The sequence below is a fragment of the Odocoileus virginianus genome, chromosome 10, assembly GCF_023699985.2.
Source record: "Odocoileus virginianus isolate 20LAN1187 ecotype Illinois chromosome 10, Ovbor_1.2, whole genome shotgun sequence".
NCBI lineage: Eukaryota > Metazoa > Chordata > Mammalia > Artiodactyla > Cervidae > Odocoileus > Odocoileus virginianus.
In genome coordinates, this window is record NC_069683.1 from 3,352,265 (window position 1) to 3,368,720 (window position 16,456).

Below are 16,456 nucleotides of genomic sequence, written 5' to 3' on the forward strand. Positions count from 1 at the left end.
GGATGCCTAGTATGCATCTCTTGTGACAAGATGAATGTTCTGGGGCAACGTTTATGTGAATAGATATTATCTGTTTTCTGTAATACCTTGAAAGATTCTTCATTGCTTAGAGTAAGAATTTTTTACCTAATGTTAAAATGTTTTGAAGTTTGAGTCCAATCCTATTTTTCTTATTTTTGAAATTTTCATATATATAGTGTGCACTAATTTTGTCTTTCAAAGATGTTGTCCAAATTTTAGCAGTCCATTGCTGCATAGATACCATCAGTCCACCTTATTTTTACTTACCTATACCTTAACCACCTTCTGAGATTGCTTATGTCCAAGAGACTATTTCCAAAACTTGAGTTACAATGATCCCACTCTTCTAGTTTACCTCACGAAACAGTTTTGGGGTCCCTAGTGCTGCTGTGGACGCAGACTCCCCTTCTGATTGTAATCTCTCTGAAGTAGGACTTTATCTTACATTCTCAAACTGCACAATGTCAAAGGCTGGTGATAATTATGTGATAGTTGAAGGTTCAGAACTGGAATTTCAAAGGGGGCAGATGGTTCCAAATGGAGATGTGGTTTTAATTTGTGCAAGTACCTTTGATTCAAAGTCCCAAAATTATTTTCTTATAAAATAACTTTAATTTCTTCTCTATAGGCCTCATCTGCTGAGCTTTCATTTCCTTGTGGGAGTTATTGCTAATTTACACAACAGCTCTTTAGAAAATGCTCTGGTGAGGGTTGTACAGAATTGAGTCAATGAATTCACTAAAGTACTGTTAAGAAGGTCCAAGTTTCAAGATAGTATCAGTATATTATCTATCCTCCTAGTCAACATGAAGAAGCTGAGAGAAAAATGGCATGTCTACATTTGTAGAGTAATTTTCATATGAGGGAATGTTAATTTCATAATTCATTTTGACATAACTAAATAGTTTTCATCATGTCTGTTTTAATTTATTTCTTTTTAATTGGTGGATAGTTGCTTTACAATGTTCTGTTGTTTTCTGTCATACATCAGCATGAATCAGCCATAGGTATACATATGTCCCCTCCCTTTTGAACCTTCCTCCCACCCCATTCCACCCCTCTAGGTTGTCACAGTAGGGCTTTTTTTTCTTTTCTTTTTTTTTTTTTAATGAAATTTGCCAAATTGCTATCAGGAAGCCAGACATGGAAGATGAGTTTAGAAGCACAGGAAAGCATTATCTTTAAGCTTATTATGAAGGATAATTTTGTAGAAATAGAATGTTTCATCTTTGTCTTTTGGTTTAAATGACCTAACTAGAATGTACATTTTGTTTGAATTTTGTATTTGGCATAGAGATGCTGAATGTGCTTTAAGACATATGGTCTCAAGAATATTAGAATGATAAGACCTTGGTCAGTTTTTCTGGGTCTTAATGTCTTCACATTACATACACTGGAATATTACATGTAGAAAACAAACCTCTGAATCAGCTAACTTGAATCTTATGCTACTCATGTCCAAAGATCATGAATTTTCTGAACTGGAATATTTTATTTGGGCAAGACTGGGAAAAATAAAGTGCTATGCATTTTGACAGTCAGAAACTGTTGTTTTCACATAGTAATTTGAGTTGGTTGAGATCATAGATGAGCATATTCTAGTTACATCTTCACAGAATTTTTTTGTGACCTTAATTTATTTTGACACTTAAAACGTTTTGTTTCTCTCTTTGAGTGAAAGCAAACATGAGTATAAATGACCTGAAATGAACTCTGTGTTTACAAAATACTGAATTCTTGAAACATTTCACTACTTAGGTATGATTTTTTTGACTAATCTGAAATCCCACCCCTCCAGGTCTTTTTTTACTGAGCTCCATTGCCTCTGAGACCACAGGAGGTCTGTTGCTTTTATTTCATTAATTTCCTGTTAAGCACAATCTTTTTCAAGATGTCTTATCAGGGAACAATGGCATTAGTTTTCTGTCAACACATGTCCTGCACACACTCTACTTAATATTTCTGTATGATTGTGTTGCTGGAATCACCATGATTATTTCCATGTCCAAGATGTGTACCTCCCTCCTTCAGTTTTTCTTTTTCTTTTTGGGGCTATACTCACTTCCCCTTCCTCTAACTTTCTATTCATTTTCTTCTAAAGCCTTTTTATTTTGAAATAAATGTTCATAGGAAGCTTCAAAGATAGCACAGAGAGGCGTCCTGTTGGCTTCCCTCAGTTTGACCCCGGGTCACCGCTCTAGACAATACAAAACAGCAGGAAATGGAAATTGGCGTGTTATGGAGTTCTGTATTGTTTTAGCACTCATGTAGATTTGTTTAACCACCAGCACAATCAGGATACAAAACTATTCCATCTCCACAAAGATCTCCTGTGTGTGATCCTTTTATAATAACGCCACCACCCTCCTTCCCAACGTTCTTAATCCCAGGCGACCTCTTCTCCATCTCTAAAATTCTGCCATCTGAGTATGTTTTATAAATGGAATCATAGAGTACGTGACCTTTTGAGATTGCCTTTTTTTTTAAAACAACTCCGCTCTTGACACTCAGCCAGATTGTTGCATGTATCATATTTTGCTCCTCTTTATTACTGAATAATATTCTGTGGTATGGATATACCACAGTTTGCTCAATTGTCTTTGTTATTTCAAGTGTTTGGCCATTATGAATAATGTTTCTATGGATACAGTTGACCAGGTTTTTCTGTCAACATCAGTTTTTAGGGGGATAAATGCCTAGGTGTGTCCTTTTCCTGCTTAAGATATTATTTTTCTCTCCCAGGTTCTGATCACTCATAATTGATTACAGCACCTATTGAATGTTTAAGAACTAGTTTCTTTTATAGGCTGAAAAGAGAATGGAGTTTGATAAAGTAATCAGTATGCACATTAATAATATGAGGAATATAGGTGTTTTGGAGAAGGCATCACCAAGTAGACACTGCCGAGGACTTTGAACTCTGTTCGAAAGCCAACTTCATTTGTCTGAGCTTGCATTCCTTCTTACACTTCAGAAGTTATCTTTTAGACAACACACTGAATTTTTTTTCCCCCAGAATCTGAAGCAATTAGCAAGGAAGTTATATTTCTTACAGCCCTTATCTAGGGTGAGAGTGAGAATTACCAGCCTGAATTCATCAAATGCACATGATACCTTATCTGTGAAATGTGTCTTAAAATATCCTTGGTTCAAAGGCAGGGATTTTTAGAAATGTAATCTGGCACAGTTAAAGGAATTGCTTTAGATAATCTCCAAAAGCTACTTCTATACCTAAAAATCTATGATTCTCTTCAAAAATTTCTGTTTTAATGAAGAAGAAACTGAGGTTTAGTGACTTAATATCATGCAAACAATAAGTGGATGGGTGAACATTCAGAGATAGAAGTCAGGAGTGTTGTCTGTCAATATACCCTGTAAATGTAAAAAAGGTAAAAGATTCATTCATTTTTAAAATAAGGAAACCCAATTATGAATTGACTCCAAAGAAAGATCTCTCTCTTTCTCATTACAGATTAGATCAGAGAAATGGATTATGGAAAATGAAACTCTGGTGACTGAGTTTGTTTCCGTGGGCTTGACAAATCGTTTACAGCTGCAGGTTGTTCTTTGTGTGATATTTCTCTTGGTCTCTGTTGCCACTTTTCTGGGAAACTTGGGTGTGATCACTCTCATTTGGATGGATTCTCGACTCCACAGCCCCATGACCTTTTTTCTCAGCCACTTGTCCCTTGTGGACGTCTGTTCCTCTTCTGTCATTGGTCCCAAGATGTTAACTGACATCTTTGTGGAGATGAAAGTCATCTCTTTCTTTGGTTGTGCGGCCCAGATCTGGTCTCTTGGTCAGTGTGCAGTGACTGAGTGTTTCCTCCTGGCTTCCATGGCATACGACTGGCATATGGCCTATTGTATACACTCATTATGTCTCAGTGAGTCTGTGGGCAGCTGGCGGTAACTCCTTACACCGTGGGCCTTATAAGCACCATGATGCATACAACTTTCACCTTTGACCTGCCTTACTGTGGTCCAAAAATCAATCACTTCTTCTGTAACCTCCTTCCTGTTCTCTCCCTGGCATGTGCAGACACACGGGTCAATGCAGTTTTACTTTCATCTTGGCTGGAGCTCCAGGAGTACCCAATAGTTGGATCATCTTGGTCTCATTTAATTGTCATCACTGTCCTGAGCATCCGCTCTGCTGACGGGAGGGGGAAGCCTTCTCCATCTGCTCTTCGCACCTAACTGCTGTCTCCAGCATTTATGGGACATTCTTCTTCATCTCTGTACTTCCAAGTTCCAGTTTCTCCCTGGATATTGATAAAGTGGTTTTTGTGTTCTACACAGCCCTGATTCCCATGTTGAACCCACTTATCTATAGCCCAAGAAACAAGGAAGTAAAATAATCATTCAGAAGGACGTTTGAAAGGAAGAAGTTTCTTACGGGTAAATAAACTGGAACACCATTTATACTACAGATAGATAGTAATTTGTATGCAAGATGTAACCACATGGGCTGGGTATAGAGAATCTTTATTTTATGTTGAGATTTTGGGTCATTGAAAAGTCATACAATGTCTTAGGTTATAATTTTCTCACTTTGCTTTTCTCATTTCTGACTTAGTAGGGATGGATTTTAGAACTTTAAACTCAAAAGAGTAGACTATTGAATCCCAAGACCTAAAAATATTCTTACTTATATAAAAAATTTTATGACTAGGATATCAGAAGTTCTTTGTTAAGTCCTGAGTAAATGTTGTAATCACAGCAGTGACTTAACAGTATTTTCGTTTTTCTTACAGTGTGTTGAGATCTCTCATTGTCTGTAATCTTGACCTTGACCCTTTAAACATAGAATATTAAAAAATGTATTAAGGTCAAAAGTTTAAAACTTTCAGTTATAAGATAAATATGTTCTGGGGCTGTAAAATATAGCATAGTTGCTATAGCTAACAATACTGTATTTTATATTTGCAAGATGCTGAGAGAGGAGATTTTAATCATTCACACCATGAATAATAAAATTCAGAACTCTGTTAGGTGACTGATAAGCTAATTGGGGTAATCATTTTGCAGTATAGATAAATATTGAGTCATTACGCTGTATACCTTGGACTAATACAATATTATGTTAATTATATATCAATAAACCTGAAAAAAGTGAGATATTCAGGAACTATGTAACCATAGCACTCTCTAATATTACCTTCATATTTGGCATAGATTTATTCCCAAGGCCTTTTATATCCTCTATACTCTTTAGTCATAGTAATAACTTATTGGGATTTTGTGTTGTAATCATATGCTTTGTGCATATGAAGTACAGAATGCCTCCATGTTCTTTAATAAAGTATGTAAATGTCCTGTAAATATTGCAAAATTGCTCAGTCTCACTAGAAATCAGCAAGATGACTGGTAAAGCTCCAATGCAGCACCAGGCTTACCTTTGTCAGTGAAACATCTCTCAATTTTTCATGAAAAAAACCCGTGTAAATATAGTAGAAATTCTTCACACATTTTGATTCTCAGTGATTTTTGGGGGGGGTCTGTATTGGAAAAAGACACTAATTAAAATGATCACAATGTCAAATAAGGTATCCTGTGGAAAATTCTCCATTATAATGAACTTTAGATAAACAGTTCCAGAAATTGTGTCATCATTACACTGAAGTTTTACTCTGTAAGTAGCTAAAGAAGGAGGTAAGGAAAGGAGTCAAACACAGAAAACAAATATTTTGATCCCAGAGGATTTTTAAAAGCATTTCGAGGCAGCAAGAACATTTTAATTTCCTCTTAATAAAATTCCCAAGACATGGCATACTTTAGGGAAACAAATTCTACCAGAAAAAAAAATGATATAACTACTTCTGAAAACCTTAATTCATGTGGAGATTTTCTTTTTCTTTTTTTCAGAGTGGAATCTTCCTACTTCTTTGGGGAAAACACTAAGAATAAAACCAAGTGACTGCTTGACAGTTGGACTTCTTCTCTGTGCAAAGGCACAGGTCGGGGTGGGAAGATTTGATGCATGCTGAAAAAAGAGCACGGTTTGCACTCCAGTTTTAATTCTCTAAAGAAGAAAGGAACTCACTGACATGTAAGTTTAATTCATTTTTTAAACCTATTTCTGCTTCTCTATCTATCTTCAAAAGTTCAAGATGAGTTAAATAGATTTATGGGAAAATAAGACTGACCAACATTTAAAATATTTTATAGGTTTTCTAACGTCAAACAAACTCTTAGTTAAACACTATTTTTCTCTCTAAAACATTTAAGCCATGTTGCTCTTTAGAACTGTATTTGATTTGCTGGCGTTTTATTCTAGCTTTTTTTATGCCAGTGTTCCTAATCTGAAAACCTGCAATTTCTTTTCTTATGGATAACGTTGTGCTTTTAAGTAATTTAAAGCTTTGTGCACTATCAATTTCTTGTTTTTTCTCACTCTAGAGGCCGAACTAACCAATGACTGGTGAAAACTATACAAGGATCACAGAGTTTATTTTCACAGGCTTAGAGTACCATCCGCATGGGCAAGGCTTCCTCTTCTTGCTCTTCCTTCTTTTTTACCTTGTTACCGTGACCGGAAACCTGGGCATGATTTTCCTCATCCGGGTGGATTCCCGCCTGCACACACCGATGTACTTTTTTCTCAGTCACCTGTCCTTTGTGGATGTCTGCTTTTCGTCCACGGTTGGCCCCAAGATGCTCAGAGACTTCTTCGCTGAAAGGAAGGCCATTTCTTTCCTAGGCTGCGCCTTGCAGCAGTGCTTCTTTGGGCTCTTGGTGGCCATCGAGTGCCTTCTCCTGGCATCCATGGCTCATGACTGCTACGTGGCCATCTGCAACCCATCGCTGTATGTAGTTGTTATGTCCCACAGACTCTGCAGACAGCTGGTGGTTGGACCCCACGCTGTTGGATTTCTGAACACCATGACCCACACAACAGCTGCCTTCCAACTTCCCTTCTGTGGTTCCAACATTATCAATCACTTCTTCTGTGACATGTCCCCGCTTCTGTCTCTGGTATGTGCTGACACATGGATCAATAAATTGCTAGTTTTCATCGTGGCTGGAGCTGTACTTGTGGTCAGCAGCCTGACTATATTAATCTCCTATTTTCACATCCTCATCTCTATCCTGAGCATCCGCTCTGCTCATGGGAGGCACAGAGCCTTCTCCAAGTGCTCTTCCCATCTCACAGCTGTCTCCATCTTGTATGGGACTCTCTTTATCTACGTGAGGCCAGGCGCAGTTTTCTCTTTGGATCTTAATAAAGGGGTGGCAGTGTTCTACACAGCAGTGATTCCCACGTTGAATCCTCTCATCTACAGTTTGAGAAATAAAGAAGTGAAAGCTGCTATGTGCAAGACCATCGCCAGGAGAAAGTTTTCCCTCAAAAGTTAAATTTCCATCTAAAACAGAAAATAGATTAAAAAGTAAACCTTCCAGACATGGCTAGACTATCTGACCATCATCCAAAGATGCTAAAAAATTTGCAGAATTTGGGGGGTGCTATCCTTCCATTCTTCTACATGATTTTTATTTTAGTACATTTTTTAAAAAGCTCCATTTCATCATGTCCCTATTAGTGATAAAAATTCCCAATCACCCAAACTCAGAGCAATTCTTTCTCCTCAAACATCTTCATTACTGAGAATATGATCAAATCTAATAAATGTTGAAGTAACCTAGCTACTAATACTCTCACACTAGTTGGACCAACAGAAATGTCCAGATGAGGTGAGATTCTTTGAAGCAGCAAACATGACTCCTATCCTTACATCAGAGTTGAAAATATCAAATAGAACATTTACTTCTCTTACATATGACTTTAAAAACTAAATAACCCTCCATACATTGTTTTTAATATCTATTATGCTTATTTTCTTAATTCTTATCTTCCAAAAATACAATATCATGATCACTGAAGATAAAAAGAAAATGCAGCTAAGCAAGTGAAGAAAAATGTTAACCAAAAAAAAAAAAAAAATTCAGTATTCTTATTCTTCCACCAAGTGACAAGTCCTAGCAATAGTTCCCATTTGCCTCGCTACATATACATTTACTCTTTAGTTTTCCAACTATTACTTTAGTATTAATATTCAGTTTTCCCTACTTCTTTCAAATAAACATAGCAATAGCTTATGGCAAAAAGTAGAAATAAATTGCAAAGAAATGAATGAAAAAAAATGAGAAAACTTCTAAAAAATCAGAAACAATGTGCTGAGAAGTTATTGGTAATTAAAATGCAGAAAATTTATTTCTTATTATCTTGTTAGTAGTTTTCTGTTATACGTTTCAAATTAAAAAAATACAATAGAATGACGATAAAAAGTATTTCAACAGCTTTCTGTTCCCCTCAACCTCAGAAGAATCTAAAGAAGAATTAAATGAATTGCAATCATTTTCATCGAAGTTAAGTGATTTTTGAAAAGTATCTGTTTGGTATAAACTAAATTCTAACAACATCTATTTTTAGCCCTGATAGCTATTGGTGATCTAAAAATGTGCAATTTATCTCTAGGTTATACAGAGACCCACATATGAGTAGGGGAAACAAAACAAAAAACAGACACGCTTGAGTAGTGATGTAGGAAAGAACTAGGGTGTAGAATATAGCTCAAACCCCTGCCCAGATAAATATCTTGATAGGGTTGTTGGATAAGCAAAAGATTTCTCACGCAGTATTGATGAAAAGATAGTGTCACAGTCCTTCTTCCTCACTCCAGAAGTTGTTGTACCTGCTTTAAACATTGCAACTATACTAAGATAGCACATTACAGGGACTGGACTGGTCATGAAGTGACTTGGGTTCAAGGGAAGTGAGCAGACTATGGAATCAACTGGATACCAAGATGTGGAGCCAGTGTACAGGCTAGGAATAATAGTACATTCAATGAAGCTGTTGTCTCTGCAGGAATGAAGCATGTGCTAAATAGTCAGAGAGACAGAAATAGTGCCAGTAGGATGCTATTAAAAGGATCAGGATGTTAGCTCAGAAATTTCATCCATTTAATTTCTATTATTTATTTATTGCAGAAAACAATTAGATGGAGGCTGGGATGAACCATTTCAGATGTGTATGTGTTTGCTGCTAATAGTGAGATGAGGTGACTTTTCTTTCTCTTGCTGGAAAGAAAATTATCACTGTTCTGATCTGTGCCTTAGAGCAGAGGTTCTTGGGGTTCTGGCAGATGGTAAGTGGGTCCTCTAATCATCTGTGGTATCTAAATATCTTCTGGAAACCGAACTCTATTTATTTGCTGAGTCACACAGATGATGTATTACAGTGGTGGAGAGGGTTTCTGTTCTTGGGTTTGTGAACACCATCATAGCTCATGACAGCTGTTGATTTCCAATTATTCTCCAGGTCATTTCTAAGACATCACCCTACTATTTGCCATCAAATGCTCTGACACTTCATCCAATGTATTTTTACTCAAAAATATTTTTATTATGGAATGTTTATATTTATAGAATAATGCAACATGATGAGACCCTCTGTTCCCAACATCCAGGTTGTTACTGTTTGTATCTGGAGTTATAGGTTTGATCTAGCCATCTGCATGTGAAAGAAAGTCAAAAAGGAGTTTCCCTGGTGGTTCAGATGGTAAAGAATTTGCCTGCAATGCAGGAGCCCCTGGTTCCAACCCTGGGTCCTAAAGATAGCCCAGGGAATGGAATAGCAACCCACTCCAGTATTCTTGCCTGGAGAATCCCATGGAGAGAGGAGCCTGGTGGGCTGCAGTCCATGTACTCTCTGTTTGCCTCCTTGTGGCCTTTGTGAGAATTCACTCAGCTGCTGGAGGGCACAGGATTTCACTCCTGCTTTTACTCTGGATGATCTCTACACTGGATGAGAATCACGACTCAATCTATGAGTTAGTCTTCCGAGTTTTCCTGACTTTCTCTAAAGGAGTGAAGCCTTTAGCCCTAAGGTCTCAACAACAAAAGGATATTTATAAAAAAGAAGACTTTTATTCTAAGACCTAAATTCATATCCAATACAGAATATGGGGGAGAAAAGAACTTCTATGAAAATCAAATGAACTGGGAATGTTCCTATTATTCTATACCATTTAGCAAGGCTTCTGAATGAATGGGAAAAGGAGAGGCCGCTTGATCAGAACCTATGTTCCTGTCATTTGGATGCCATGATTGCGTCTCACTTTCCCAGGAAAAGAATAAACTTCAAACCCAATGCTCGGTGCATCAAATCCTGCTGCCAAGAGATTGCTCTTAATCTTGACTTTGAACCACAAGCATCAGTGCTACATTGCTTCAATCTTATCTGACTGTTTGTGACCATATGGACTGTAACCCTCCAGGCTCCTCTGTCCATGGGATTCTCCAAGCAAGAACACTGGAGTGGGTTGCCATGCCCCCCTCCAGGGGATCTTCCCCACCCAGGGAAAGAACCCATATCTCTTATGTCTCCTGCATTGGCAGGTGGGTTCTTTACCACTAGCACCATCTGGGAAGCCCTTTGAACCACATACACAATTCTTTAAAATATCTTTATTAGATCTCTGCACCAAAGAAAATTTCTAGAGCATTCTATCATTTCTTCCTGCCCCAATCTCTAATGAGTTTTTTGACAGTAGTATTTCTAATACTAAATTTGATATTATAACATACAGTCACAAATCTGACCTAATTCACCTATGATTTTGGACTAGAAGAAATATACAGCAACATTAAAAAAGTCACCTAGAGACCAAAAACCACATCCAAGGTAAGAGAAACCTAAGTAAAATGGTAGGCACTGAGAAAGGGCATGAGAGGGCAGACAGACTGAAACCACAGTCACAGAAAACTAGTCAACCTGATCACACGGACCACAGCCTTGTCTAACTCAATGAAACTAAGCCATGCCATGTGGGACCACCCAAGACAGACGGGTCATGGTGGAGAGGTCTGACAGAATGTGACCCACTGGAGAAGGGAATGGCAAACCACTTCAGTATTCTTGCCTTGAGAACCCCATGAACAGTATGAAAAGACAAAAAGATAGGACACAGAAAGACGGACTCCCCAGCTCATTAGGTGCCAAATATGCTACTGGAGATCAGTGGAGAAATAACTCCAGAAAGAATGAAGGGATGGAGCCAAAGCAAAAACAACACCCAGTTGTGGATGCGACTGGTGATAGAAGCCAGGTCTGATGGTGTAAAGAGCAGTATTGCATAGGAACCTGGAATGTTAGGTCCATGAATCAAGGTGAATTGGAAGTGGTCAAACAGGAGATGGCAAAAGAGAACGTCGACATTTTAGGAATCAGTGAACTAAAATGGACAGGAATGGGTGAATTTAACTCAGATGACCATTATATCTACTACTGTGGGCAGGAATCCCTTATAAGAAATGGAGTAGCCATCATAGTCAACAAAAGAGTCCAAAATGCAGTACTTGGATGCAATCTCAAAAACAACAGAATGACCTTTGTTCGTTTCCAAGGCAAACCATTGAGTATCACGGTAATACAAGTCTATCCCCCGACCAGTAACGCTGAAGAAGCTGAAGTTAAATGGTTCTATGAAGACCTACAAGACCTTCTAGAATTAACACCCCAAAAAGATGTCCTTTTCATTACAGGGGGCTAGAATGCAAAAGTAGGAAGTCAAGAAACTCCTGGAGGAACAGGCAAATTTGGCCTTGGAGTACAGAATGAAGCAGGGCAAAGGCTAATAGAGTTCTGCCAAGAGAATGCACTTGTCATAGCAAACACCCTCTTCCAACAACACAAGAGAAGACTCTATGCATGGACATCACCAGATGGTCAACACTGAAATCAGATTGATTATATTACTTGCAACCAAAGGTGGAGAAGCTCTATACAATCAGCAAAAACAAGACTGGGAGCTGACGTGTGGCTCAGATTATGAACTCCTTATTACCAAATTCAGACTTAAATTGAAGAAAGTGGGGAAAACCACTAGACCATTTAGGGATGACCTAAACCAAATCCCTTATGATTATACAGCGGAAGTGAGAAATAGATTTAAGGCACTAGATCTGATAGGCAGAGTGCCCGATGAACTATGGACAGAGGTTCGTGACATTGTACGGGAGACAGGGAGCAAGACCACCCCCAAGAAAAAGAAATGCAAAAAAGGAAAATGACTGTCTGAGGAGGCCTTACAAATAGCTGTGAAAAGAAGAGAGTTGAAAGGCAAAGGAGAAAAGGAAAGAAATATCCATTTGAATACAGAGTTCCAAAGAATTGCATGGAGAGATAAGAAAGGCTTCCTTAATTTAGAAAGATGGTAACGACAACCCTATATGCAAAACAGAAAAAGAGACTCAGATGTATAGAACAGACTTGTGGACTCTGGGAGAAGGCGAGGGTGGGATGTTTCAAGAGAACAGCATCAAAACATGTATATTATCTAGGGTGAAACATCACCAGCCCAGGTTGGATGCATGAGACAAGTGCTCGGGCCTGGTGCACTGGGAAGACCCAGAGGGATCGGGTGGAGAGGGAGGTGGGAGGGGGGACTGGGATGGGGAATACATATAAATCCATGGCTAATTCATTTCAATGTATGACAAAAACCACTGCAATGTTGTAAGGTAATTAGCCTCCAACTAATAAAAATAAATGGAAAAAAAATAGTAATATTCAGAGAAGATAGTAAAGACATAGTTTCTATTTACTGTCTCTCTCTCCCTTCAAGAGAAACAAATGCTGATTTTGACAGAGCTCGTGCTTAGTAATCTGGTGGCTGTGTCCACAGCGTTGAGCTTTCCTCACTGATTTCCTCTGCTGGAGCAAGTACTTACCTCAGTGATTTGGGAGAGGCGGGGTCTCATGATTGACAGCCCTACCAGGTGTGGGATGGACAAGTTATTTACAATAAAAGAGTGACTCTGTTGCCAAAGAAGGGAAAAGGGAGATCTGGTCAGACAGACAAACACATTTGAAATGAAGCTTTGAGGAAAGAGAGAGGAAGGTTTAAAGAAGATATTTTGATGAGAGAAAGACACCATTTTCACAATTTCCCATGCCAGAGCAATGTGAGAAACACTCTGAAAAAAAAAAACAACACTCATTTTTAATGTGCTTAGATTTTGTGTGTGTGAGAGATACAGAGAGACAGAGACAGAGGCAGAAAGAGAGAAATTCAATGGGATTGTCCCAGTTAATTACACATTATGCAAGTGAGACTACATAATGCAAAATTTAAAATAAAAAGCAGTATTTAGTATTACAGATAATTTAAACAAAAGATTTATTTTGCTCATATATGAAATGGTGATAACATTATGTGAGGCACTGTATGAATATAAAAATAAGTAAGAGATCATAAAAAAGTACTCAGAAGATTGTAAGTGATATTTTATTATTTTTATTATCAATATTCTTTTTTTATATAAAAGCATATTTATAGCAGTATTGACTGTAGGTTTTGTTGATTTTTAAATTTGATTTGCAAAGTAAATGCAATAGCTTTCCTTTTTTATACTTCAGTAACATAATTTTTTAATTTTTAATTTTTGTAAATTAATTTATTTTAATTGGAGGCTAATTACTTTACAATGTTGTAGTGGCTTCTGCCATACATTCGCATGAATCAGCCATGGGTGTACAACATTCTTCAAGTTAATAAAAATTCCATATTATCATCTTTATAGGCATAAGACAATATCTGTTCCTAATTAAATTTTATAAAGTTTTAGTAGCCCAGGAAAAGAGGAATTCTTATTTATTGAATGTCCTGGAGAAATACTACTTCTTTATCATCAGTGTCTAGGAAAATATATGACTCTGAAGTAGTTTATTCACTAGAAATTTGTTAGCTCTATCTTAGGCTTCCCCAGTGGTTCAGCAGTAAAGAATCCACCTGCCAATGCAGGAGACATGGATTCGATCCAGGAGTCAGGAAGATCCCCTGAAGAAGGAAATGACAACCCACCCCAGAATTCTTACCTGGGAAATCCCACCGACAGAGGAGCCTGGCGGAATACAGTCCATGGAGTCGCAAAGAGTCTGACACGACTTAGCGACTAAACAACAACAGATCTATCTTAGGGTGTTTTGAAAGGAATGTGATAAAACATCAACTTCTAAGACTCATTCTAGCCCTGCTCCAGTATCACGTTAATAAAGATTCCCTCAAAATGACCTTATTTTCTAAACTGTTATATACCTGATTTTAAATATATAGTATAACCTGTAAACAAGAGGGTCAAAATTTGTTAAAATTTGTTGTACCTTCAGTACCATGAGATGCACTATTTCCATTCTTAATAAAGAGCCCCTCCACCTTTTTATTCATCTCCTATTTAACAGGGTCTCAGTGAATACAGTGAAGTGAAAGTGATAATCACTCAGTCGTGTCTCACCCTGTGACCCCATGGACTGTAGCCCACCAGACTCCTCTGTCCATGGGATTCTCCAGGCAAAAGTACTAGAGTGGGCTGCCGTTCCCTTCTCCAGGGGATCTTTCCAACCCAGGGTTGGGACCTGTGTCTCCTGCATTGCCCGCAGGTCGTTCACTGAGCGACCAGGGAAGCTTCAGTGAACACAGAGAGCGTTAGTCGGTCAGTCGTGTCTGACTCTTCGTGACCCGTGGACTGTAGCCCACCAGGCTCCTCTGTCCATGGGATTCTCCAGGCAAGAGTCCTGGAGTGGGTAGTCACTCCCTTCTCCAGAGGAACTTCCTGACCCAGAGATTGAATCCACATCTCCGGCATTGCAGGCAGATTCCTGGAAGCCCACTTTCTGCTATATTGCCCCTGTACTGAATATATTGAATATAGGCTGTGTTCAGATAGAGCGTAGGCAAGGTTCTTAGTGAAGTAATGTTACCGTTCCTTTTCAAGGTGGCATTAAATGTTTCCACGAGGTGGCAGCATCAGCTTATCAATCATAATAAAAGTGTGTTCACATTTCCTTCATTATTTTTTAAGGATTTTTTTTTTTTTTGGATGTGGATCAATTTTAAAGTCATTATTGAGTTTGTTACAATACTGCTTCTGTTTTATGTTATTTTGGTTGTTTGGCCACAAAGCACAAGGGACCTTAGCTCCCCGACCAGGGATTGAACCTGCACCTTCTGCATCGGAAGGCAAACTCTGGATGCCGGATACCGCTGGGTACCAGAGAAGTCCCCTCTGCTACTTGAATTTACAAAGGATTCCATACGGTTTCCTTGTGTAGCTTGGAACTAGAGAAAATGGAGAGCCTGTATCCAGTTAGAAACAAACAGAAAATTATCAGAAAATACATCTCATTGGACTGACTGAGGTTATAAAGCAAATTTTTAATTTCACTTTCCCTTAACTGTTCTTTCCGAAGGTACAGTACACTTTGGGGACAGGACATCTTCAATAAGAACAAAGAGAAAATGATGCAAGTAATTCAGGGGACTCTCAGCTAGTTGACTAAGACTCTGTAAGTGTCACAGTGGAGTCTTCCACACTTCCCTTTCGGAAGAAAGTAAAAAGTAAAATGAAATGACTATTGAAAATTTGGACCCATTCTATGTGTGAAGGTAAGGGAAGAGATGAAAGCTAAGAAACTTGATTCCTTTTTACTTTAGTTCTTCTTGCCATCTTTAAAGAAGAGGGACCCCATTGAAATGTAAGTTGAACTTCTAAATCATTATCTGTTCCTTTTCCTACCTGATTTTTAGCAAGTTCAGGAGAACATAAATGAAGTAAACTGAAAATAAATTTTATATTTGATTCATGGCCATGATGGCATGATCCCCATCTTTGCTGGATGGTTGAGCAAGGTCTAAGAAGAGATAACCTAGGGAGAGAAAAGTTTAGGTTCTGCAATTGGACCAAAATATTATAACATGAGTATAAAATGGATCAGAGATGCCTTAGCAGCAGGAAAAGGGGAAAATAAAAGCCCTGAATTCAATTCACATTCCAGTCTAAGTCATCTGGGTGATCTCCGTTCTCCTTGCTGAAAGAAGGTTATCGTGGGCTGTGCTGGTGTTATCCTAAGTGCTCTGAACCCCAGAGTGACTTGTGTTCCTCAGCCCGTGTGATCTCACCTGTTGGAGCACCGTAGTCTATTCTAGGCATCAAGCCACACCGAAAAACTGAGAAATTAAAACGTCGTGCAGAAGGCTTGGGCAGGGGCTTCCTTGGCTGCTCAATGGTGAAGAATCCGCCTGCCAATGCAGGAGACACGGGTTTGAGCTCTGACCTGGGAAGATCGAACAAGCTGTGGATCAGCCAGGCGGGTGTCCCGCAACTATTGAGCCCGTGCTGGAGTCCGCACACTGCAACCGCCGGGCCCAAGGGCTGCAACTACTGCGGCCCGAGCACCCTCCGGCCTGAGCTCCGCAACAGAAGGACCACGACGGAAAGCCCGAACACTGCAACTAGAGAGGCGCCTCCGCTCCCGCGCCCAGGGCGGGATCTGCTCAGCTCTGAAGTCCCAGCGCGGCCAAAAATAAACGCGCAAGTAAAAAAGGCTTGAGCAAGTCTAGAAACCAAGACTCAGGAGAGGAGTTGATGA

The 16,456-nt window shown here is 38.8% G+C and overlaps 1 protein-coding gene and 1 pseudogene across 1 annotated transcript; both read left to right on the forward strand.

Moving 5' to 3' along the window:
- Positions 1–3,514: 3,514 nt before the first annotated feature.
- LOC110149752 (olfactory receptor 5G25-like) lies at positions 3,515–4,382 on the forward strand (annotated as a pseudogene).
- A 2,056-nt stretch (positions 4,383–6,438) lies between these two features.
- LOC110149753 (olfactory receptor 5G9-like) lies at positions 6,439–7,380 on the forward strand. Its single transcript, XM_020912337.2, has one exon. It carries the CDS (start codon positions 6,439–6,441, stop codon positions 7,378–7,380), a length of 942 nt encoding a protein of 313 aa, XP_020767996.2.
- Positions 7,381–16,456: the final 9,076 nt, after the last annotated feature.